Source organism: Protopterus annectens, chromosome 1.part0 (assembly GCF_019279795.1).
Source record: "Protopterus annectens isolate FY-2018-M chromosome 1.part0, PAN1.0, whole genome shotgun sequence".
In the NCBI taxonomy this organism is placed as follows: Eukaryota; Metazoa; Chordata; order Ceratodontiformes; family Protopteridae; genus Protopterus; species Protopterus annectens.
In genome coordinates this window covers 1,943,375,951-1,943,403,914 of record NC_056725.1, presented here as the reverse complement: position 1 = coordinate 1,943,403,914, position 27,964 = coordinate 1,943,375,951, and the positions used below count along the sequence as shown (strand labels likewise).

General features: G+C 37.4%; 1 protein-coding gene across 12 annotated transcripts in view; it reads left to right on the top strand.

The window, feature by feature from the left end:
- MYT1L (myelin transcription factor 1 like) overlaps positions 1-27,964 on the top strand; it is a 2,965,652-nt gene that overhangs the window by 2,509,172 nt on the left and 428,516 nt on the right. For all 12 annotated transcript variants that reach the window (XM_044070352.1, XM_044070344.1, XM_044070334.1 and 9 more), the window contains one exon: positions 3,096-3,186. In XM_044070352.1, coding sequence (XP_043926287.1) covers positions 3,096-3,186 — 91 coding nt within the window. The remainder of the gene's footprint in view (positions 1-3,095; positions 3,187-27,964) is intronic.

Here is a 27,964-nt window from a genome sequence, read left to right as displayed (position 1 = left end):
GTCCTACCAAAGACAATTATGTCATCCAGGTAGACTAAGACTTCCAGGAGATGCATGTCTACAACTGCTCTTTCCACAATTCTCTGGAAAGTTGATAAACCTTGAGGTAGGCGATCAAACTCAAAAAATCCCAAAGGAGTGATGAAGGCAGTCTTCTCTTTATCTTCTGGGTGCAGAGGGATTTGATGGTATCCACTCCTTAAGTCTAGCACACTGAACCACTTACTGCCCACCAATCTATTACTTCTACAATGAAATACAGTGGGAGCTACACATGCTTGTAAACATGCAGACTTTTGGAAGCATTGTCTTGTCCCAGTAGTTCAGAAATTAAGCACCTTTTGCTGTCTTGGTCCAAAACACTCACTGTGTTTAACGGAAGAATTTTTGAGGGCTCTTCCAGTAATTATAATCTCTGTTATCACTAAAAAACCTTTTACATGTGCCAGCTACAAATACTACTGGATGTGAATTTTTTACTTTCTTCAGGATGATCACAAAACATAGGTTTTAACAGAAGGAATGCTTGCCTACCTCAGCCATTTCTGTTGTCTTTCTACCCCTTTGGTCCTCCAGGGCCTGCACGCCTTGATGTTGATCACAGAAAGATTCCTTGCTGAACTGAAGGACTGGTTTGATTTGCCTGGTATTCTTATGTTTACATGGCAAACTCCTGTAATTTTAATGACTGTATAATTTATTTTTCAATTTTATGCATGTTTTTATATTCGGTGTTTGTCAACCATAAGCCCCTCCTAGTTAATAGTCCCATTTGTTCCCCTTCGTTGGGAGAAGAGTCAACAGGAAGGGGGAAATTATTTAGACAGCCTTCAGGGTCAGTTTATATTTTTTTCCATTTTTTTTCCCTGGCCATAGGTGTGTGCTAGATGCTGGGGAGTGACATGCAGCGGGCCACTCACAGAAGATATCACCTCACTTCAGCAAGGGGAGGTTCCTGCCATGTAGCCCTGCCCCCTTGCAGCATGAACATGGTCTTTCTGGTCTCCACCAGGGAGATTGCACCACCCAGTGCACCCCTGAGTCTAGGTTAAACCCCTCTAAATACCCCAGGAGAGATTAGCAGGCCACACCCTTTCATTCCCCTTCTTCCCTGCATGATTTCTCTGCTGCCAGGGCTGCTAATTTAATCCTGGTCACATAATGTATGTCATAATTAAAAGTATAGTTGTTAAAATATTAACTATTTTTATAGAATGTCTGCTGTGTAATACTCATTTCCACCTCTACACTCCCTTCCATATTATTCACTGCCTGGAATGCCATAACCCTACAATGCATAGTACTTGCTCCTCTGCTTCAGCAATGTCAAATAAGTACTTCCAAAGTCAGACTGCAGCACAAAGCTACAGTTTTCAATGGATTAACAAGCTCATACAGCTTTCCTACCCATAATCAAACCAAGCTAAGAAGGTAGCTCTTCATAGATGACCCTGTTGGTTTAAACACAACTGATCAAACAGCTGCCAAATTTGCCAGGCATATGCCCCTCCCCCGTGCCAAGTCTGAGACGTAGATGGTATAAAAATGTTAGTTTGCATCAAGGCAGGATGCGTCCAATGTCTTGAATATCACCTAACTTACAGCAGTGTTTAAAGCCAGTGGATAGTGTCTGAAATATAATTGAACTGATTTTTTATAAAGTTTTTTTGTGACTGTAGAGTAAATAGCTTTCTGGCAAGAATGTATTTTTCCTGTCATTAGTATTATTTTATTTTATTTATTTTCTTTGCTTATTTTTTTTTTTTTTGTTTACCTCCTTTTGATGGAACACACTAAGAGAGTGGGTCGGAGTATGGTAGGGTGTGTTAAACAGGGTGATGAAATAAAAGATGATTTGGAGAATGCTAAGTTAAATGTGTTACTAGTACATATATCATGCAGTGCCATCCTTATCTCTACTGATCTAGGATATAGGATTTTTCAGCCCTGTGTTTAAATGAATGTAAAGGGAGAAAATCTCAAAGCCAGGTATATATTCCAACATTGACTATCAAGGTAACTAGATTTTGCATTCTTAATAAGGCAGATCATACCCTCTTTTAATTATATAATGTTGTTGTTGTTGTATCTTTCGGCTTTTCCCGGTTAGGGGTCGCCACAGTGGAACTCCGGTCTGCTAATGACTGGCAGTAGATTTTTACATACAGAGTTGCCAGCCCTGATGCACATCCTTCAACGAAGGTACGCCCATTCACGCATGTCTCCACACAGAAGACGCTTTAGCTGAGAATCGGGCAGGATGTCTTATTGTGAGGCGACAACGCTACCGCAGCACCACCACCGTAGTTCTTTTAATTACATAATACAACTCTGAAACAGATATTCTTGAATGAAGGGCCCACAATCACTAGGAATCTAAAATGGGATCAAATATATAAAAAAAAATGTGATGTGGTGGCTTGTGCCCCTATAGTTGTACTACAAAGTGCACCAGCTCAGAGCTCACAATAACCTAGAAAGAGTTTTGTTGGTAAGGAGAGAGTCTAGTTTCAGTTATTATGTTCAGTCTGTATAGCTAGAATTCTGATTTAAGAAACTGCATAATCTGAGGAAGTGTCATGGTCTTCTCCATCTGCATTTAGCATATTCAGGTTGACTTGCTAACCTGTGTGTGTGTCAGCTAACACCCCAGTTTGTATAAAAACCACAAAGAGTTGAGTTACACTTCTGATACATCTTACCTCAATCTGTGCAGGTGAGCTGCTCTGGTGGCACTGCATAGGTGATGTGCTTCCTACGTCTCATCCCATCAAAATGTCATTCACTGTAAGGCCTTATAGATGTTCAAGGCTATGGACACTTAAAAGCTACGTCTACTGGCATTCATCAGTTACACTACAAGATGAATCATACAGAACATATCAAATGTTTTCGACACACTAACACATTTCACATCACAAACTATACCTGTGATACAGATAGACGTAATGACAGTCGTTATACAGAGCATTACATTTACTCTCAACATTTTTGCCATTTAGATTCATTTAGGGATTATAGTGATTATTGTTCCAAATGACGTAATGTTTTCCAAAATGTGTTGTCCTTAGTGATGTCTTCTTCTTCCTTCCTAGTTCTTGCCATGCACGAAAATGTTCTTAAGTGCCCTACACCAGGCTGCACAGGACGAGGCCATGTTAATAGCAACAGAAATTCTCATAGAAGGTAAGTGATGCTCAGAGACACATTACAGGAAGTTCTCATATACACCATCTTCTGTAATTTAAAATCATTTCAGGACATGCTGGTTATGTTTGTGGAAGGGGATACAGCTTTAGGAAATAGATTCACCTCGCATTAATTATTGTGGCAGGGCACATCTAACAATATGAAAATGTGCATTTCTCCTTACTTGTAATATTGACTACTTTTAGGAGAAAAAAATGTGTCATTGTAGAATTGTCAGTGCAATTTCTTCCCTGATTCCTTCACTTGCAATTTTATACATTTCTTTGAAACTGTATAGATAACATTCTGAATCTCAGAAAGACACTGCTACTAGGTTACTTATTCCAGTTTATTCTGTTAATTCCTACTGCTATACAGAAATAAAAGTTAATAGAATTGATACAATGGAGTTACATTTCAGTTTCAAAGGTGGTTTTACAGGGAAAATGTGGTTTCTAGTTGTCTTTAAGTTTAAGCTGCAGTGGTAGGTAGTGCCCTGTATAGATGCAGACACCTAGAAACCAAATGTTCCCATAAAACTACCTCTAACACTGTACCAATAACTCAGTGAGTGTAGCATAACTACACTGATGTTGAGTAGCGTAGAACATCTGTTATGTGCGTTGAGTAGCACTGCCCCTTGAATTTAGTAGTATATGGCCTAGTCTAGTGTCTAGCCCTAAAAGCACCCTTAGTCAGACCACACCCTTGTAGCTCACAAAGTAAAGGACCTGACATCATGGATCTGCAGCCAGTTTGCTGGGCATCGGTATACTGAGACAATGTAACAATTGTCTAATGTTCACTGATAGCAATCTAATCCTCAGAGAAATAAATGCAGTATGCAAGAGATGTATATACATAATGTCTCTAGAGGCAAAACTCCTGCATACAAATACTCATAATAAGAATCTGGTTGGCAGATGAAACACCCACCACTCATAGTACACAAACCACATTATTATAGTTATATATATATATATATATATATAACTATATAACAATATTATAATACTATAATATTGTTATAGAGTAAATTGTTAAGGCTGTTACTATTCCTAAAACTAAATTTGGGTGTATGACCTACCACTTCAGCTGTTTTGTGGTCATTGGTCAAAAAAAACTTCCAATTCTTACTTATGGTACTGCGTATAAAATCTACATCATTAGTGTACTTAGTAGTAAACCTTGTGTTGCATTTGTTGTCAGTGGCTGTCAAAAAGTGGTAGGTCATACACCCAAATTTAGTTTTAGGAATAGTAACAGCCTTAAGAATTTACTCCGTGATCAAGACCGAAGACACCCTCTTACTTCTAAGAAAGTAGGTACCTATCCATGCACGACCTGCAGAGCACAGTCTGTTATTGCTAAAGAACAGATTTTTCAGCATCCACGCTTTAACTTTTATCATTAAACCTAAGTGTTATACAAATTTCTCTACTTCACAAGTTATTTACTTGGCTACTTGCAGCTGTTTTCTATGTAGGAAAAACAATTAGAAAATTTAAAGAGAGAATTTTAAGACATTTATATGACATCAATAAGAATGATATGAAAAATGCATTGGCTAAGCATGTTGCTGAAAACAAACGACATAAGTTTTTCTTTAAGGTTCTGCAAAATCTACAGCCAAATATAAGGGGAGGGGATTTTAATAATCAGCTGGGGAAAGTAGAGTTGCACTGGATACTTAGGCTGCAGACTGACAAATACTCTGGAATAAATGCTAGTGTTTCCTTAAGGCCGGCTCTGAAGGGGTGCGAATTAAACTAATTTAAATAAATAATAGTTTTATTGAATTTTACAAATGCTTACACTTGATTGGTGCTTGTTAGTTGTATAGGGTATAAGAACTGGAGATACACTCAGTGTTTATGGATCTGAAGAAGCGTTAAATATGTGAAAGCGCTTATCCTTTGTTTTTACTTGTGTGTTTTTAATAAATGCATGCTTACTGTATAGTTGTGGTAGCCCTGTTGTTTTTTTCTTCATTTGGAGCAAAAACTCATTAGTAGATCATTGGCATGAATTAAATGATGAACCCACAGCAGTTAGATGTAACAGTGCTCCCCCTAGCAACCCATTCAGTAGTGTTGCACAGGAATCTACATACACTCACATGCCTACAGTATCAGGCCTCATAACACCCCTGGGCATGCATTATTTCTACAATGACACGCACCTTGGCAGGTATTACTGTTTGCTTATCTTTTAACTTTTTAATATACTGTGCAGTTGATTATTTTGTCAGCCTATCTTGGATTCAGTAGTAATACTCAGGTAGGTGTGTAGTGCAGACTCATATTATATTCATTAAGGTTTTGATGATGGCCTGCTGTGTTCAACTCTTTTATTATCAATAGATTTATTTTTCAGTACCATCATCATAAAAGTTACTTTCACAATATTGTCACAGTTTCATTTTATTGTAAAAACATGAATGTATTTGTGTATGCATGTATGTACATTTACGGTTCATTTGATCTAAAATGTATTTGATTGAAAAAGAAAAACAGTGTTTCATTTTATAGGTTTAAACATAAGTACTAGACTAGCTGCCCTTGTGGGCCATTTTAAGCTAGCCAGTTTCACTTTTTGTGCTCAAACTAACCTATCCAATTTGGTTATAGCTTGGTCTTACCCATCCCGTGGTCGATAATTAATTATTATCCCTAATGAGAATAAATGAGATCACACCATTGATAATTTGGGAGGACCCATGCATGGGATAAAACATTTAGGAGCTGTCTCGCTCCATTAGTAGTACAGAGTGAAGTCCTGGGGTAAATTTTCTGTTTCCTATCCATAGACCCAAGCTGCTCTTAAAATTAGACAGGGATGAACTTTGTTTTATGTGAATACAGAGTCTATTCCTCTGCAAAATATACCTGTCCCTCCAAACCATTCTGTTGATGTTGCAGAAGAGGGTTAGATTCCTGAGTATTTCTAATGTCATTTGACTTGCTGTTGAGCAGTAGATCCATTAGTAATGGGTCAGAGCACGCCTTTTATACCAGACACAAGTCACCTCTTAGGAGTCTGTACTACACTGTGTATAGTGACAGGCATTTTTGTCAGTCCAAAGGGGGCATTATATTCAATGACTAGCCTAATGATGGTTGAGTAAAGGGGACAATTACATCTCTAGATCTAGGCACAATCCTTTTGTTTATAAGCTGTGAAATACAGAAGGACGTTCTTACAACAATAACCACATGTTAGTCAAAAGTTAGGTCACTGTCCACATGAGTTCCCAAATCCTGAACAATTGGGTCACCTCTTAGGCCAAATTGTCATTGTGGTAGTTTCCTGGGGTAGATGACTTCCCAAAGTATATAATAATGCACTTTTTGGAATTTACTTTCAGACCATGATTTTGACACCAGTTATTTATTTGAGGCAAACCTTCCTGTAGGATAACTAAGGCTTTTTGTGGATTCAATACCTGCTCTTAGCTTACAGTCATCTGCAAACTTAGTCAATCAGAGCAATTAGGTATTGGCTTTTACTTCAGAAAAGTAGATGTCAAACAGGAGAGGCCCAGAACAGAACCCTGGGGGACTCCACTGGTGACTTATCTCTTCATGGAGGTAACTTCCGTATTTTTATTATCTGTGTGATATATGTGAGCCAGATGGCAATCTAGCAAGTTTCATATGGGATTATTCCCAATTTATTTAGAATTTCTACTATGCCTGATTGGGTAATTGTGTCAAAAGCTTTGGCCAGGTTGAGGTATGAGGTGTGTACCATTTTGCCTTCATCCATTGCTTTGGTGACCTTTTCAAAAAAATCCACTATGTTGAGTAAGCATGACCTAACCTTGACAAATGCAAATTGAGAAGGGTCTAGTGCATGGACGTTCCCTATGTCCTGACTGATTAATTCCATGATAATTCTTTCCGCGCATTTAAATATGAAGGTGGTAAGACTTATGGGTCTGTAGTTGCCTGGGTCTGTGGAAGATCCTTCCTTATGTAGAGGAATGACTGTAGTTGTTCTCCATTTGCTTAGTAAAAACCTTTATGGAGGTTGAGGTTTAACCCCGTTGTTTGGGGTGTGGCTAAAGCATGTTTCATGCTTCTTAAGAAGCATCCAGGCATATTGTCAGAACCTATCGATAATGTATTTTTTAGCTTTAGGGGAGAAGGGTAAAGTTAGAGCTAATTTTTTTAGCCAGTAGGTTGCTATATCTTCGGCATCAGTGTAGATAACATCATTCACAATCAGCTCAGCGCATAGCTGCATTGTGCTTTTGAGATTACAGGCATTACTAATAAATGCCTTGTGATTGTCTTTGTCTTGGGTAGCTATTGTAGCCTCAGACTTGGCTTTGGTGGATTTTATTAAGCTCCTGAGTTGTTTATTTATTTCAGTGACAAGGGCCCTAACATTCTGGGAATTACTCTTCTTACTTTTGGTCAAAATTATTTTCCTTTCATTATAAAACTTGTTGATATTATGGTTCCACCACGTGGGTTTGTTTTTAGAGTTTGCCCTGCACTTGTTTCTATTAGGTGCAGCTGCATCTATGCAGCTACTTACATGCTGGTATAGTGTGGAGGTGTACATTTCTGCATATTCAGTGGAGTTAACTGGGTTTGGTGGGGATATGAAGCTTGTCAGTTTATCACTTAGGGTAGGTAGTTTGTCTTAAACAAATTTCTAAAGGTACCTTGGGTGGAAGGGATATCTGATTTCAGTTTTATTTTGAAGGAGACTGCTTTATGGTCAGACCTAACACGTGATGGTGATAGCAAGGGATGGTGCAAGATAGTCCCATATTAGTAAGGACAAGATCCAAGATGTCATTCCCCCTTGTGAGTAGTAAGACTAATTGTTCCAGGGCATTTGTATTGGCAAAGTCGAAAAATCTCTGAGGTTGTCCACTAGTGGTGGTATAGGTTTCCCAGTCTATAGTTGGATAGATAGATCACCTAAGAAAATAATATTGGGTTTAATACTGAGTGATTTTGTTTCCTGTAGGCAGATGTAGATAGATTTTAAAACTCATTTAATCTAAACCACAAATGACTTGAATCACATTTGATCAAAAACTCAGCTTGTAGAACTTGACTGTTGGTTTTCTTTTGGTGGGTAGGAAATTTGATGCAAATTAGTGTTAATCATTATTAGCTCCTTATTAATGACCACTGTTGTACCTTCATCTCTAGACATTTGTGTATGTGTTTCAGCAGTGATTTAGTGTGTCAGGAGTATTCTCCTTTCTCTCTCATTGTGTGACTATGGAGTTAGTATATTTAAGTTAGGGTAGGGGGTGAAGGGGGCTTGCCCCTGCAAAAACAAAAAAAACGTTTTTGGAAGTTTATTTATTGTGTGTGACATTCTTAGTGAAATGAGTTTCAATGTTTTGCAGTTTAGATCAAATGAACCATTTTTTTTTTGTTAGATCAAATGATCCATAATCGCATGTACATATGTGTATAGAATCGGTTAAAGCCTTTTTTTGTTTTGGTCACCATGCTGTAATTTAGTCTGAATGTCATGTTATGCATGTTTATATCTTTGAATGCATTTATTCCCTTATTTATATACTGGGTTTTCTGCACACTTGCTTTAGTCTCTTGGATAAGATTAACTATGACAACTACTTTTCTCATATACTCATGTAGTCATCATGTTCATTTTGTGTGCGTGCCGCATGATAAGCTGCGTAGCAGACATACTCTGGCGTTCACATTTGTATCTCATAACCAGATGCAGTGTACTGCAAAGTGAGGAAATAAGGTCACAACAGAGTTTCACCAGACAGATACGTTACATAATGTATAAGAATATACAAGTCCCAAGGATGGTTGGAATCCATGCTGGATCGAAATATTAAAGGCAGACATTTCAAAAACTAAACCGAACCTAAAGCATCTGTTTCTCTTAAACTTACTTATTCAGTGTAATAAAAAAAAACCAGGCCATAATGGGACAATTAAATCTATTTGGGTTATTCCTCGTATGCCAAACTATATTTAATAATCATAGTATTACCTTGAATGATAATATGCTTACCTTTTCCTGCTTTAAGACATTTATTGCTTTAAATGTCAGTTATACAATCATTAATAATAAACTTAGATCAATGCAATAAGTGTAGGATAAATGGAAATTGAAAACAAACCAATTAATATCAGTTAATCTAATCAAAGTCACTATAGCAAAATTGGTTCCTGTCATTTTTATCAGTCATAACATAAATTCATACATTTTTGTCTGGATTCATTAATTTCTAAGTTCTCACACTTTATAGAGTATCTTGACTGCTCTCCAAAAGGAAGAAAAATAAGTATATTACAAAAGTATGTAAAATTGCTTTGTTACAGTGAATTTTATACATAAAATCATAGCTTTAACAAGTTTGTGATAACAGGAATCATCATATGAACTCAGTATTAGTGAGACTCTTGCAACCCCAGCCACAGCAGCATCAAACAGTTGTATCAGGCATATATACAGCTTCAAATGCTGTAATACACTACTCTGTCAGACAAACAGACGTGTGACAGACCAAAGGGTCTGATAGCTTTTAAAACTGTTGATTGACAAGAGACACACTTTGCTTTTGGGTGTGCTATTTATACAGTAGAGCAAAATGTGTGATTGCTTCTAAAGGTGTTATCATTTCACTACCCTACTTTTTTTAATTTATACCACTTCAGAACACAAAAACTCTATATGTATTGCAAATAATATGACTGTATCACTGACCATAACTATTTGCAAATGGGTTCAAGAAATGTAATTCAGAAATTCATCTCCTGAGCTTTGCTCTTGAGATAAATTTCTTGAATATATTTCACATTAATAACCAGGTTAAGATTCAGAACCCACCCATAATCCTCTATCAGTGATCCTGAATTTCCTTTCTGCATGCTTCTATGTACTGGTCAAATATCATGGAGAAGACAATTTGCACTATTACCAAACTTTATTATAGTTGTATACATATAAATGTTCTTCATTCTCTAAGTTAACCACAGTCCACACCTAAAACCAGTCATCTTGAAGTTTTTGGATTTCAGCTGTCTTCAATATATTAGACATATAAAAAAGATTGTGAAACCCATGAAGCACTGATTTGATATCCCAACCTGCAGCCTCTACAGGACAAAGTAAAAGATTAGGACTAAAAATAACTGTTCAGAATGTTCATTTTGAAAACAGCTAACTTAGCAAAACTTAGCAACAATCAATAAAGTCCTCTTTACAAAAGAAAAACAGTGCATTTAGGGGTTTAAACAGATCTAGACATGTGACTTTGAACAAGCAGGATGATGCTTAGTAAGATCTTGTTAGGTTTAATCCTGTAATGTAAACTGCCAGTTGCACATGGACTGAGCTGTCATTCCTGGCATATTTAGGATACTGATATCAACAATGAATAATGCTGAGAGTGTTATCAAAGAAAGGGTAAATATACATTTCTGTTTTGTTTTTTTTAGTGTTCGATCACAATAATTTAACCACTGCCCTCCCTAAGGTATCCAGCCTGTCCATACGGTAGCTAATCTGTATACTTTCTATGGAAGCATACAACTTCATGCTGTCTTAGGTGGGAATAAGCAGCCTTCGTAGCGGCAAGGTCAGTCTAAAAACAGGGACCTAGTACCTAGTACTGTCGGTGCTGCCGTTTTCCTTTACAGGTGTGAAGCTTACACCTATCTTCCATTAGAGGTACGCTACACATCAGCCTTTCAGAAAAAGTCCCACATAGCTTCAGCCCAGATACACAATGAAGTCTTTACTTTCATCTCTGATTAAAATAAGCCCACACCGATGATCCTTGTTTGTATCATAACAAGAAGTCTGAGGACTAAACATTTGACTTGAAGTTAAGAAGAGGTACACTCCTTCACCTGTGTCATGTGAAGCCTGTATGGTTAGACTCCTATAACACTTATTTTACATTATTTGATACCATTATATCTGCTTTTTATCTCATATGTATACATGATCAGTGTGATATCTATTCACTGTTGTAAAATGCCTATAGTCTGTTTAGCATGGTTTATTTTATTTATTTTCCTATTATTGTTGTGTGATACCCACTGGTTGATTGCCTTAAACTGTATGAGATTTTGCATTATGTTAATAAAAGCAGAGCTGGAAATTTATATCCTTATCTTTGTGTGTGTGTGTGTCTGTGTGTGTGTGTGTGTGTGTGTGTGTGTGTGTGTGTGTGTGTGTGTGTGTGTGTGTGTGTGTGTATATATATATATATATATATATATATATATATATATATATATATATATATGTGTGTGTGTGTGTGTGTGTGTGTGTGTGTATGTGTATGTGTGTATATATTCAGGCAGGCAATGAGGTATTATATTGATAACTGCAGTCCTAAATAAGGAGAGTGGCAGGGGGGCTGCTGTTTGCTTGTGGGGGGGGGTTGTTTTTTTTTCTAATTTAAGCAGTCGAATATATACAGTGTTGAGAAGTGTAGTCACTAAGTAAAAGTGTGAGAGCTGTAAGCTGGGTGTGGATAAAAGAAGCTTGCATTTGCTCAGTTTACATTCTAACTATGCTTACAAAATAAGTTGGACTATTCACTGACTCACTATTCACTGTGTGAAACAAAGCTGAAACTGTCCCTGAATTTGCCACTTGAAATTGTCTCTGAATTTGCCATTTCTTATATTTTTTTAAACCTGTGGTCGCCTGGTAAGTCACTGAAGAATGCTATCTAAATTGGGGTCCAACTGCACATGAAAGCAACTTGCTTTTTATTATTTGTTCATTTTGAAGTCTGTTTTTTCAGGACTTGAGTGCATTTTATTCTCTTCAGCGCTGTGTGAAACAAGAGTTGAAACTATTCCTAATTTGAAAGAATGTCTCTGACTTTGCCTCATATTTTTGGTCTGAGACAAATGTGGCTTCCTTGTAAATTATTGAGGATTGCAGTCACTAAATAATGGGGTTTGGGGTGGGTGAGCATGGGCCCAAATTACTCTCTTGATGTTTGCTCCATTTAAAGTATAGCTTTACAGGACTAATGTGCATTTGTATAAACTATGTTTGAATATTTCCATTAGTCACTGAGGGTTGCAGTCACTACATGGAGGGAGGGCTGGCTGTGGATGAAGCAACTTGCCTTCTTCTCATTTGGTCACTTTAAATTCTGGTTTAACAGAACTAGTGTGCATTTCTATGAGATACTTTTTATTTGAAACAAAGTTAAACCCGTCCTTGATTACACAAAATGCCGCTTACTTTACTCCATATTTTTGGTATGTTCCTCATCAAATTTGTGATTTTCTGGTAAATCTATTGAGGATTGCAGTCAGAAGTATAACTCAGCTGTGAGCAAAGGGGGCAGTTGCCCAAACCTTCAGGTGTCAGGGGGAACTTCAGTACTCACTTGTGTCGCAGAAAAATAAGAATATGGTGTAGATAATTGGTTCAACCAGCAACTGAACAAGAATAAAGCAAAAACAAAAGAGGTTTTGCAGCACATCAAGCTGCTTCATCAGACTGTCTGATGAAACCGCTTGATGTGCTGTGAAAGCACTTACCATTAAACGGAATTCTTTTTTATCTGCTGCCTGCTGTGGTTTGGTTCTTCCTCTTTTGTTTTGCTTTACTCACTCTGTGTTACAGAGTATGGTAAATTGTAATCCCTGTATGGAGAAAATGTGTGCAGGATATAGGTTTATCTCATGCTCTGTTTAATTGTAGTCACTAAATAATGGCAGACATTTGACTTTAAAGACTTTATATCTTTCAGAAATGCACACCTATGCCAACTCTCATTCTAGCAAGATTCTTTTAAAAGTTGCCACTATTTTAGGCCTTTCTCATCCATTATTTTGTGGCTTTGTCTCTGATTCTTGTGCTAACAGATTGAGAGGTATTATTTTTAGCACACTCAGATCAGCTGTACACGACAATGTGGCTATAACTGCTGGGTGGGAGTGAAGGTTGTCTGTTGATGAAAGGAACTTACTGTCTGGTCATTTGCTTATCTAATTGTCTAATTCATTTGCAAGAAATAAGTTGCAATATTTGTGGCTACTGTTTATGTGAAACAAAGATAAAATTGCATCGTTCTCAGCAGTTACTGATTTCACAAAATGCCCCACAATTTTGCATTATACTTTTGATCTGTTATTCAAAAACAATTGAGGTTTCTTTCAAATCATTGATAATTATTATCACCATATAATGACAGACATTTGACTTTAAGACTTCTTATCCTTCAGAAAATGTATGCTAATAGGTTCATACGTCCATAGGTGATTACTAACCTAACAACCAAAGGGGCCTTTTAAAACCTAGCCATGCCTCCCAAGTCTCCAAGTTCTGATACCACTGATAAGTGTAAGCAGGAGTTTGGGAGATGAAACATTTAAAAGCAGGGGCCGCGAAGATGAAACATTTACAGGTTGCCTGTGTCCATTAGAGATATTGGTACCAAACCAGGGATGAATTTCCTGTTATGTTAATGCAGCAACTGTTATTCTAGCAACTTGTTAAGTATATAAAATACATTTGTCCCTGATTATTTACCAGTGTACCTCAGCATATTTTGGCTTTTTCCCTTATTTTTGCATTTAGAGGTTGAGAGTCATTGATGTGCATACAGCAAACTGGCTATAACTACTGAATGGAGGGGGGATGTCTCAATGTACAGTTCAAACAGTCTGTCTTTGTATGACTAGTGTGCATTTGTGTAAAGCAAGTTAGAATACTTTGCTCTGACCATTTTTTAAACACAATCAGACAGATGAGATGTAAAGACTGACGTGGACATAACTGAGGGATGATTGTTTGATGGATTATAATGATAGCAGATCGAATAGTAGTAAATCTGGAAGCTGAAACCAAAAGAACATGAGCATTTATGAGTGTTACAAGCAACGGTGTGTGTGTGTGTGTGTATGTGTCCATGGTTTTAAAACCATCAAGGGTCTAAAGTGCAATTAATCCACCACTGCCCAAGTGTCATAGAAAGACTTTGAAGTTAGCTACTAAAAATGCTGTGTTCATTACATGATTTGATGTCACCCTTGTGTGGCATAGGTTTCACCTGAGTGGAAGCATTTCAGGTTGTTTATATATATATATATATATATATGTATATACACACACACAGTGTAATGGCAGATATGCAACATCCATTTTATATATATCCTGGCAATAAACACAGGACATTTTTCAAACATATTCTTCCAACTTTCTACATTCATGTTAGAAAGCACACACATGTCTACTTGTTAGTGTGATAGCAGTACAACTGACTGTGATGTTATCATTTTTATATTAGGGCTTTAGTTACATTTACTGAAATGAAAAGCTGGATATGGTAGGGATCACAGATGACATAACTCATTTGCTTTGGAGGTGACAGTTTTCAGTTCCCCATTACCAACAGGAAGCCTCAGGGAGAGAAACTGCTTCTAATAATTGCCAATGTTTGCACATTTGCTATGATCTGCTGCAGTCTCATAAATTTGACCTAATCTACCCAATTTGACTGTACTACAAAGCCCTACAAGACCTAAGATTAGTGTTTTTAATATGTTATTGTGTATACTGTTTTAGCTGTATATTTCTGTGTTTTTAAGTAATCATGCTGAGAAATTGTTTGTTGGTTTTACTCTAGTAAGAAAAAAAAGGAACTGGGCCATTTCTAGGCATCTGATTGCTTTGGAACCTTTAAGAGTGTTTTTGTTATTGGCCAGTATGCCCTTATGAGTTTGTTCATCCATTTTCAGTGTTGCTACAAATTGTCCACATTTACATAGCACTGTGCTACACCCAGCATGTTGCAATGTGCACTGTGCAGACAGAGGTGACTTGGCCAACATCTACACTCATATCTCCATTTACTTCCAGACATTGAATAGTCAGCTATTACCAGTGGAACCTTCAAGGGCCCACAGCTGCTTGTAGCTGCACAAAGAACCATATTGTAAGCTTGGATTACTATCTAGTTTTCCAGCAGCCCATAACTGCCCTACACTGCTCATACACTTTCATTTGCTGGATTAGCCAATAAGTGCCCTTTGTTTGTCCAGGGTAGTGCTAGCTATGCCCTCTCCACAAATCTATTATTCCGTATTTCTTGCACTTACTAATATTAATCTGTGTAGACATCCATCAATCATTTGAATCCATGTATTTTGTGTTAAAGTGCCCATCCTTGCATTTATTAACCCATCTGTTTACATCCCTTTTATAATTTAATTCATATATGTATATATATTTTATTCTGTATACTTCTTAACTAATTCTAATGGAAGGTGAGACAGCTCATTTCTCCTGCTGTTGCCAGGCTTATAGTTCTGGGTATCCTAGGGCACTGCAGAAACTGACTTATTCTCACAGATAATGGACTCATACTTTACACAAATAATTCTGACTTCTGACTGTGAGAGGTGCGGGCAGTTAATTCATCGTTCTCCTCTCAAAAAAATCCATGGTCTATGTGCAACACACACCTCCATCACAATCCAAGCAAAAACAAATTAAAATGTCTTATGCTGAGGTTATTAAAAATGTGTTTACCAAAGTCTTCTACATCTAGTCTGACTAGGTTGAGCAAAAATCCAACACCTCAACACCTTCACGCACAACTAATAACTTACAAAGAGTCAAATCACTTCATGTCTAATACTGCAAACCACTGTACTAAAAATGTCTTGGTGAAAGGTGGCCTTATCATTATACACACAGATTCTCTACTTCCAAGTCTAGACAAAGATAGGGTTACAATGAGTTGTTTTTGGGCACCAGGATGTTTGACATCACAAGGGCTCTAAAGACCCTTTCTCCTGTCATATATGAATGCAACATAACAGTAGTCCATGTGGGAGTGAATGACTTGGGATACAATAGCCTTAAAGAGATGCACAGAGATATGTTACAATTCTTCAGGCATATGATAAATGCAGGCAACACACTAGTACTGAATGGAATCTTTCCATCTCCATGAATGTTCCTTAGGTATAGTTAAAAGATAATTGGCCATAACAAATGGTTAGATAGTGTCATTGCAGGGGATCCAATATGTGTCAACCTGAGAAGAGATGCTTGACACTCCAAATTTGATTTACAAAGGATGGCTTACACCTCTTGTTTCAAGGCTTTGACATACTCCGTAAGGCTTTTGCTGCCAACATAGTTTCATCTTTTAAACAGAGTTTAGCCAACAAACTTTCCATTGTAGCAAACATAATAAATCTAAAACTGAATGACATTAAAGTAGCTCTTCTAAATGCCAGAAGTCTGAAAAACAAATTGGGCTCTCCTGCATTTTGAAGACATTCATGTTTCTTTGTGTAATTATTGAGTCTTGGTTTAACCCCCAACCCCTTTAATCTAATTTTTGTCACCTTAAATCAGGCATGGACAAACTACGGCCCGGGGGCCACATGCGGCCCATTAAATGTTTTGATTCGGCCCGCCAAACTTGAAAAAATTTTATAAATTAACCTTGTTAATGTTTTATTTCCCCTGCAATTCTAATGTTTCCTCACTAGATGGCGCACTCTAGATATATTGGCTTTGTTGAGGTGAAGCGTAGGCCTATTACTCCACATTTGCACTTTACCCTTTGACCCACCGCCCCTCTATGAAGATGAGCGGACCCAAGAAAAGGAAAGTGGACAGAGAATGTCGAGTGTTCAATAAGGAGTGGACAACTAAATATTTTTTCACTGAACACCGATCATCTGCTGTTTGCCTGATATGCCAAGAAACTGTGGCGGTTTTTAAAGAGTATAATATTAGCCGTCACTTTGCCACAAAGTGTGCTAATTATGCTAGTAAGCTCTCAACAAAAGAACGGGAAGCTGCTGCTGAGAAGGTGGCAGCTAATTTGAAGGCTCAGCAAAGTTTTTTTTACCGTCAAGCTGCCATTCAAGAGTCAAGTACCAAGGCCAGTTTTATGCTTTCATTCAAAATAGCAAATGCCAGCAAACCACTGTCTGAGGGCGAGTTTTTAAAAGAATGTATGGTAGAGACAGCAGGTATTTTGTGCCCAGAGACCAAAGACAAGTTTGAGAAAATCAGTTTATCACGGCGGACAGTGACTCGCCGTGTAGAACTAATAGATGAAGATATCACCAGCAGATTAAACAAAAAGGCGAAGTCATTCACTTTTTATTCTTTAGCACTGGATGAAAGCAACGATGTCAAAGACACTGCTCAGCTCCTCATTTTTATCCGAGGAATCAACGAAACTTTTAAAATAACGGAGGAGTTTTTGACAATGGAGTCTCTGAAAGGACAAACACGGGGAGAGGACTTGTTTGAATGGGTGTCTGCTGCCATCGAAAACATGAAGCTTCCCTGGAGTAAGTTTGTTAACGTCACCACAGATGGATCTCCGAATTTAATGGGAAAAAATGTTGGCCTGCTGAGGAGAATCCAGAATAAAGTGAAAGATGAAAACCCTGACCAGGATGTCATTTTCCTCCACTGCATCATCCACCAGGAATCTCTATGTAAATCGGTGTTACAGCTGAATCATGTTGTGAATCCTGTGATGAAACTCGTCAACTTCATACGCGCACGGGGACTTCAGCACCGTCAGTTCATTGTGTTCCTGGAGGAAACTGATGCGGATCACCAGGACCTGCTTTATCACTCCCGTGTCCGCTGGTTGAGTTTGGGCAAAGTGTTTCAACGAGTGTGGGAGCTCAAAGAGGAGATTGGCGTGTTTTTGGAGTGGCAGGGGAAGACTGATGAATTTCCTGAGCTGAGCAACAAGAGCTGGATGTGTGACTTTGCGTTTGCTACGGACGTATTTTCACACTTGAATGAGCTCAACGTGAAACTGCAGGGGAAGGAGCAGTTTGTGCATGACATGTACACAAACGTGAAAGCCTTCAAATCCAAGCTGGCTTTATTCTCCAGGCAGATTTTGAACAAGTCATTCACTCATTTTCCTAGACTAGCCACACTGAAAGAGACCGGAGCAAAAGTAAAGAAATACAGTGAGTCACTGGATGCACTGCACGGAGAATTCTGCCGTCGGTTTTTGGATTTCGACAAAATTGACAAGTCACTTCAATTGGTGGCCTTTCCTCTGTCACAAGACCCCAAAACAGCTCCAGAGGAGCTTCAGCTCGAACTGATCGACCTTCAGTCCGACCCTGCCTTAAAAGAGAAGTTCAGCTCTCTGAAACTAAATGACTTCCATGCTTCACTCAATGATGCCGCATTTCCAAATCTAAGGCAAAAAGCGCAGATGATGTTGGCTTTGTTCGGCTCTACCTTCGTGTGTGAACAGACCTTCAGCGTCGTGAACATCAACAAAGCCAGACACAGATCCAAGTTAACAGACCTACACATCAGATCCATCCTGAGAATCACCACAACAAAACTAACTTCAGACTTTGATGCGCTGGCTAAAAAAGGAGACCAACAACACTGCTCCCATTAAAATGTGTGTGTCTCCGTGATATGCATGTTGTTAAAATAAACAGTGCGCGCAGATCAAATATAACGCTTCACAGACTGACTTGCTGCAACTGTTTCTTCCTTGCACTGGTCGTTGTTGACTTTTGGCACCGGGGAAACAAATTGAATAAAGGGAACAGGACAAGTACATCTGCATCTCCTACCGTTTTTGAAAAAAAAGACAGTCAGGATGTGAGTGATGGTGATATCCTGAAGGATAACAGAACTTTCAGTGCTTTAAAATAAAATGGTCATTTATTTGATTTTCAGTGTTTAAAGACTCATTTCAAAGTCAGAGATTTTATTGTAATGCTTTTCTTCATTTTCATTGGAAATTAAAGCACATGTTTTCTCCATATCCCAAGATGTGTATTTTTCCCCCAATGAGGTGATGTTTTCAAAGCATGCCATCTATCTGCTCCTGTTCCGGCCCCTTTGTCAAATGTTAGAACTCAATGTGGCCCACGAATCAAAAAGTTTGCCCACCCCTGCCTTAAATATTAGAAGCATAAGAAATAAAGCTACTGAACTACATGCCTGGATTATGTAACACAAGCATGATATTCTGGCTTTAACTGAAATTTTGATTAAGCCCAGTATAAACAACTCTGAAATTGTACCACTGGATATAATATTATCCTGAATGACTGTATAAAACAAAAGTTGGTAGTATTGTTTTAGTATTTCCCGGTAACTACCACATTTCTCCTACAACAAACCAATACCAAAATTCAGTTCAGCAGAGATTCTTATTATTTTCCAGAAAATAAACAGTTCTAAAACAAATATAAACAAATATGTGTCACTTTCCTTTACATCCATCCTGCTGACAAAACAGCTATACTGGAAGATATCCTACACTGGATATCCATAACATTTCCAAAAGAAAAAAATACTACTAGGTAATGTGAATATCAATTGGTCATTAACTCTAACTGTTCTACATCTAGCATGAACTTAACACACCTAATTAATAACCCTGCATTATAACAAGACATCAAATTCCTTATTAGACTGGATTCTGTTATCGGACCCTAGCACAGGTACAATGGCAGACTCTCTCAGTGACAATTTTCCAATCTATACAGCCAGATATCTCATCCATCCACTTAAACAGCATTTTTATAAAAGAACATGCAGCTTGACCAAGTTTAACCAAGAAATATTTATTAGTGCTATTAACTTGAACATCCTAAAAATCCCCGTTTAGATGATGCATGAAATTAATTAAATACAACTTTCCTAAATATCCTAAAAAGCCTTGCACCTCCTAGAAGGAAGAGACTGAAAACAAAGCAATCTGGCTACCCAAAAAGAGTAGAATGCAGTATAGAGAAAAGGCATGGAAGGAAGGGCAAAAATATGACACCACAATATCTTGAAAATGTAAGAATGCTCAACAACCGTACTAAAAACAAATAAGTGAAGACAAAAAAAAATATTGTAAAAAATTCAGAGCAATAGTAAATGCAGCCCTAAAAATTTGGGTCAGCCATTATAGAAATTTCAATCAAAAATTCAACCCTAACCATCTCCCAATAACTCACCTCTTGAAACTGCAACAGAATTCAACTCTTATTTCATAGATGGTATGAAATCCTTAACAAAGGATTGCCTAACATTTAATCCCACCTCAGCCCAACAGCCATATATTACCACATCCACTTTCACCTTCAGACTTGTGCCCACATCCTATATAAAACTACTCTTAAACAAACTCAAACCATGCCCTGCTTCAGCCAATGACCTTCCAAGTGAATACATTAAAACAGCATCAGTCAGTAAAATGTCACTCCATCCTCTCTCCATACCTCCCAGTCACCACCGATGTACCACAAGGCTCTATCCTTGATCCCCTCCTATTTAGCATTCTCACCAACATTCTCCACACATGCACACAACAGGCCTCCCTAATACCATACGACGATGACTACATACTTATATGTACATCAGACAACCTGGCATATCTCCAAAAACTTACATGGGAAGCTTTAACAGCCATTGAAGTGTGGCTTTGTAACTCACAAATTAACCCATCCCCCCAAAAAAATACTTTTTCCCCAAAATCCATCTCTCATAAAAAAATTTAAAACCCTGTTTTTTAATAATACCACCATTAAACTCACTTCTCATAGTTAATTGTTAGGGATGATAATATTAAATTTGACTTGCATGTAAAAAATTGCCTAAAAAAAGACTCACTAAAAACTAGGGATGTTTTACAGAGCCAAAATATTTCTCATCAACAGAACTAAAACTACACTTTGCAACATACTCCCCTTATCACTTTATAGTGCTCCCATCCATATTAATCTCCAGGCATCACAAAAATTAAAACTTAAAACATGCTATACTAAGTGGCTAAATTTGCAGCAAGTCCCCCATTCAGAAACCACAATTACATAGCACTAAAAAGCCTAAGTTGGTTAGAATTATCCCATCAACTAGCATATACACGGCTTCTTACCATGTATAAAATTATCCAGCATCTGTTTGTCCATCTCTAAATACCAGTTTACACAACTGTTTCCATTCAGTCATTCCAATCCAATGATCAAAAAAAACCCTCTGTCCACAAATGTGCTGGGCATGGTCTGTACTCATACCATGTTGCTAAAGCCTGGAATGCCTTACCTATATCCACCAAGTTAATATCCTCTCTCCATTCCTTTAAAACACTTCTGTAAGACTTCCTAGCCAAACTTGTCTCTGTTGTTGCTCAACCCCAGGATAAACTATATCCCTAAATATGAAAAAGTGCATATTCATATATCACACCTCCTTCCTCTCTCTTTTTTCACATACTTCCTTACTTCAATCAGTTTATCTTCCCCAAATTATCTTTCTAAATATGGCATAACCCTGTTTTTTCTCTCACTTCACCATTCCTCAACCATACAGATTTTCGCAGAATGTTTTGGCTTATATTTTTGTTATGTTCCTCATAAAATTTATGGTTTTCTGGCAAATCACTGGGATGATCTTAAGATTGAAGTTACTAAATAATTACATACATTTGAGTTTCAGAGTTCAAATCCTTCAGAAAATGTGTATTAAAACAAACCCTGTTACTCTAGCAACTGTCTAAGTTTATAAGAGCAATATTTAAAATATGTCCCTATTTTTGGGCCTTTGTCCCCCCATTTTGTCAAGCTTTGTCCAGATTTCTTGCACTAAGAGGTTGAGAGGTATGATTGCAATTGCTATTTTTATTATACTAACTCACCTTCTATAAATGGGCTAAAATGTCTCTAAGTATTAAACCATTGTCATATAAGTAATCTATTCTTAACCAGTGTTTTCATATGATGTCTAATTTGGTATAATTATTGAAACTGTAGATGTTTTTGTATTACTTTTGAAGTTTATAAAATTATTGTTCTTAAAATGTTTTTGTAATACATTGGAGCTTTTCTCCTGGGGGCTCAGCTGAAAATGGGTACCTACCCAGTCAGACTTTCCCAGTAATCAAATTTCAATAAATAAATTAAATACATAAATGAAAAGAAACAAACTCTTTCCGTACTTGGGTTTTGTACTTACCATGCTTTCAGGTCCAGTGGCAACTGTTGTGCCATCTCTATATTTGTTGAAAACCATACCACCTCAAAGGCAATTCCCAAAGACCCACTAACTGAACTTGTAGCACTCCAGATGAGTCTTAATAGGTCAAGACATAAACTTATAGCCTTCTGTAAGGCACCTTGCATTTCCCCTGATAATCATGTAAGATTCCTGAATGCATTTCATGAACTGCCTCTTAACAAAAATTATATCATATTGGGAGACTTTAACTACTCTTTAATAAACTACAGCAGTTATGTAGGGTATGCCCAGAAGTTCTTAGACATAATAATCATAAACTTCCAAGAACAGATAATTAAGCCAACTTGAGGACATAATATTCTTGATCTGGTCCTTATAAATTTAGCAATTTCATGCACTGTTCTCCTATCACCTTACCAATTTAAAACTGGACAATAAATATGTTCATTCACCTCCAAAATCCATAAAGCCCTTGCAACAAATATTTCTAAATTCAAGGATTTCAAAACTAGTAACATCATCCTATTCTATAACGAGATTCAAAATTCACTCATGGCAATATCAGTTTTGATGCTGACACAGCATATAGATTTACAAATGAGCTCTGTGCCCTTTTAGATAAATATATAGAGCTGGCAGTGCCAAACAATGCAAAATATAATGGAAAATTCAAACACAACCCCAGTGGTCAACACATGTAAATAAACCTTATAACAAAGGGAAACCTCCTTAAATTATACATCAGATCCCACAACCCCCTCAAACCCAGGATATTATCAAACATGTTAACGCAACTTTCTGAATCCCTTACACCCACTATTATCACTGAGGAATATGTACTGAAGATGCTATCAAAATGACTTCTTCCATGGGTCCTAACAGTATACCTAGATGTTTAATAATGACTGTAACCGTTCCCTCACTGAGTCACTTCTCAAAATGTTTAACCTAACTTTAGCTACAGCCTTTATCCCTGAAGTTTAATACGTTGGAGTGGTGATGCCCCTACATATGTGTGGTCCTACCACCATCCCCAGGAGGTATACACCCATCAGCCTCCCAAGCCTCATCTGTACAGTCATGGAATATACTATAAATAGCCTCATAAACTATGATATCACAAATCTTATTAGGCTTGGCCCTCAGCAATTTGGTTTTGTCAAGGGAAGATCCTGACTAATGAATCTGGTTAACTTCTTTGAGAGGGTCACACAAGCTACCAACAGTAGTCACACTGTTCATACTGTGTATCTTGACCTGGCCAAGGCATTCAACACTATACCCCTTGCAAGCACTGTAAGCAAGCTAAATGCTTTAAAAACAGATCTTTACATGGTAAGATGGCTAGAAAACTGGATAAAAGACAGAACCCACACAGTGGGAGTAGCATGCAACTTATCAGAAAGCAAATAGATAATCAGTGGTGTCCCCCAGGGATCAGTACTGAACGTCCTCATTTTCAGCATTTATTTTCCAGAGAGGTAAGCAGGACCTCTGGCTAACTAAAACTGCAAGATGACTGCAAACTGTTTGTAATTCTGAAGCACTTCTCTGATGCCCAAACACTTCAGAAAGAATTCACACTAGTAAACACCTGATATACTGAGAATGGGCTCAAATTAAATGCAAACACATTCAATATAATTATATTTGGTAGACAATCTATCTCCTCAGCTTATAGTATAAACAATGCCCAACTATAAAATGGCAATGCAGTTATTGACCTTGGAACATGGGTTGACAAATCCATCTTATTTGATCATCATGGGGCTGCAGTAGTCAGCCAGTCCTTCTACTTGGTGCAGTTAATTGTCAAGGAAATATCATCCATATCTAAAGAGATCAGCATTCCCTTGCATTCGGAATTGATTAAGCCAAATATTGATTACAATGCCACCTGTGGGATATACCTCAATATTCATATCAAGTAAGCAGAAAGACACCCAAAGGTTCCTAACTAAGAAGATCATGAGTTTAAAGCCCATGAACTGCCAATTGCTGCTGGAAGCAGTAGCCCTTTATGCAGCATCTCACAGACTCTTGACAGGAAATCTATGTCTCACATTCTGTGCAATTGTTCTGGAGCTCCAAGATCTCTGCAAATCTAATAGTTCTACAGATAACAAAACAAGGGACCTAATCTTCACCTGCTGATAAATTAAATGTCATGGATAGAAAAATGTAATTTCAAAGTAGTCACCCCCCCCCCTCACACACACACACACACACACACACACACACACACACACACACACACACACACACACACACACACACACACACACACACACACACACACACACACACACACACACACACACACACACACACACACACACACACACACACACACACACACACACACACACACCTCTGGAATGGATTACTCTTACATGTTAAGCAGTGTGATACATTGCCATCCTTCAAACAATATCTGGATGATTGCATGGGTACCCACAGGTTTACACGAGGCTTGACTGAACTAGCCCTCCTGGAGGAAGGGGGGTACAACCTGAGGTTGGGTACTGACAAAACGTAAATAATTACAGGACTCATGTGCCTTGAAATGTCTATGAGTCCTGGGAATGCCAAGTATATCCAGTGCTGGTAAATGCATTAGGTCTTGATAACATGTAATCCCATTGTTGTAGAAAAAAATCAGCACACCGGGAATAATTTACAAAAATACCAGAATATAAAGGTGGTATAAGACGTAAAAGAAAGCCCATAGACAATGCAGGTATAAGGAAATGAAAAGCAGAGAGTACAGACATAGTCACTTAATTCTCGATGAGTATATCATCATCAAATGGATGCTTCAAAGATTCAAGAACAGTTTTACACATCCAGTAATATAACAATATCATGTTTCTCAAGTATGAGTTAAACGGGTGCATTAACTTGCCTATACAGTACAGCTTAAAGGTATTCCATAAGCTAATTAAAAAATAATAAGTTAAATTGTTTAACTCTAGCTTTAACTGCTAAGCTTTAGTCATGAAAATAAACAGCCTTGTTCTAAACTGAAAAAAATCAATAACTGTTCAATTGATGCTGTTTTTCCTAGTGTAATGGCATACAGGTAGGTCAACAAGTCATCGAAAACACAAGAAGATAGAACATTCCAGAATATGTAAGGCATAATATGCTGTTACTACTTAGACTAACTAGAAATAGCTGAAGAGATACCCTGTAAGGATGTTTCAATTGTGACAGATGTTTGACAGGGTTAAACATATGTCGCTGTTTGCATTGGTGAAAGTGAGAAAAAAAAGGAAGGTCATACAGTGGAAATGAGGCAGCAGCAAAATCCAGAGGGAGAATGCCATCTGGAGATGTGCATCATAAATTAACTTGGCACTCTGACAATGTTATTCTTCTGGAGTTTTGTTCCCAAGCTGAAATATCATCCATGCCGCAAAGAAGCATATAATCTGTGCATCTCCTCAGCCTTTCTGTTCCAATAATGCTGTGTTAATGAACAACAGTATAGTTCAAGTTCACAACTTGACTGCACAGACATCATATATAGTACCTGTACAGAAACAGCATATATTATCATCTCATAAATGGAGATCAATCTTTGCTAATCTAAGGGGAAGAGACTGAATGTAAGAGATGTTTATTAACATTTGCTTTATTTACTCAAAATTTTAATAAAGACTACTAAAAATGTAAAAATGGTATTTATTCTAATATACCACATCTAATGAAGAAGTATGTAATTTTATATGTAACAGTTTGTAATTATACTATGTAGTGTTCTATGATAAAAACACATGGAGAAGGCAACATCACTACCAATAAGAATCATGAAAAGAACCATTTACAGTGCATCAGCGTGATCATTCTGCAGATGAGCAGATAATGCATCTTCAGGCATATTCCTTGGAACCCTGGAAAGTAGACAGCAGTGTGGTATAATGTTTCATTTCTGTAATTTTGTAGTCATTTTACAAGCTTCAAGTTTTTTGGCAGCATCTTCGGTCATAGAAATAGCTCCACCTGCTGACAGAAATTATTAATTGCACACATAGCTGCATTGACTGAAGCTGTAAATTCTCTGGATGTATTCAGGTAGGTAGTGCTATAACCTACAACAGAATCAAAAAAAGAATTGCAACAATCATTTTCTGTTCCTTATACTTGTATATGGTTACAGCTCTTCATAGGTTCATAGGTTTGTACTAGGCTCTCCGCCCTAGGTTCTATACAAGCGTAGCCATATTTCTTCCCACAATATTTACTTCCCTGGACCCCTGTCCAGCAGGGCGACTGACGTGATACCAGTGGTGAATTTCCTATCTCCATCTCTTCTGGAGACATCTAATATTTTATCTATCAGGTCTGGGCAGTTTTACTGCCCCTGCAAACTATGTTACTCCAAATTATTGCTGTCTGCAGTCTGTAAGAATAATTACCCTGCAGAAGATTTGATCCATCTTGGGAAGCTGTAAATCAGCATGCAAATGCAGCATACATTACAGCAATGAATGGCTCAATGAGAGGATAGGTTATAACCATAAATTATATTTATTATGATCTTTTCTAAGGAACTTCAGGTTACTGGTTCAAGAAGTGTGACAAGTGAACATAGTGAGTGTGTCTTGATCCACAAAGAGAGGTGCTAATTATAAAATTAGTCATAGCACTAAAAATGAAAAAAAAAAACTTGATGTCAAGGTCGTTCTACTGACATTACAACTAGGCACATTACAATTAAAAGTACAGAACAAATCACAGGCAGAAGGAGAACTACCTTGTCACCTAGAGCCACCCTCTGTTTCTCTGAACTTGCATCTAAGTCTACTAGCTGTGTACAAAACATGCTAGCTTATAAAATATGTACATTTTGATACAGTTTTTGTAGGAGTAGATTAAAGATTTGTGTCTTTTGATTAGAGTAAAATACTGTGTTATCAGTCATAAGCATGTCATTTGAAGTGAAAAGTAAAAGGAACATGGTCTTGCATGTTAGATTTTAAGCACAAACTCTGTCTCAGAAGACAAAAGCAGCCTTAAACATTGAACCCAGTGTCAAAAGATAAAGTTTAGTAGTGAATGCTTTAAATGGAATTATGAAGAGGCCAAACAGAAAAGATGTGTCTGACAAATTCATAAAATAATTCTGTATCCTCGGTTCAGAGACTAGGGTCAAGTATCTCTGACTCAGACACAAGGCTCATGTATCAAAACAGTTCCTAATCTAAGAGTAAAATGTCAAAGGTCATCTTAAACAGGTAGATATTATACATTAGATGGGGCAAACCACCGTAAGGAGTCACCTACAAACATTGCAGAATCTTACCTGTTTATACAGGGAATACATTAAAACCTAGACCGGCTCTATAGCATTCTTTTTTTCTTTGTTTTTTTTTTTGGTGAAAGGTACTCACTTTCTTGATGCATATAGTCTATTCATACTGGTTCTATAACTTGGTACCACCTTGATCACAAATACAGACAATGTAATCTGTCCATGTCATTCCCTGGTATAACAGGGCTAAGATTGAAAATGCTTATCTTATTGCTTTTTGCAGTCCATCTCCCTTCCTCAGAAATGTGTGAAAATGGCATTAGAAACTTCAAAATCATTGCTGACTGTTCATGTCTCTGCCAAGTAAGTCCTGTGAAAAAAGGTGTACATTTTCATAAATTTGAAATCTTTGTGAAAAATGTCTCTTGTAAATACATTTTTTGTCTTCCTTGATGAACCCAACCACAAAGTCAAGAAAAGCATTAAAAACATCAACAACTTGAAAGTAAACTGTTAGTTTGCTTAATGATATAGCATTCCTATTTATGT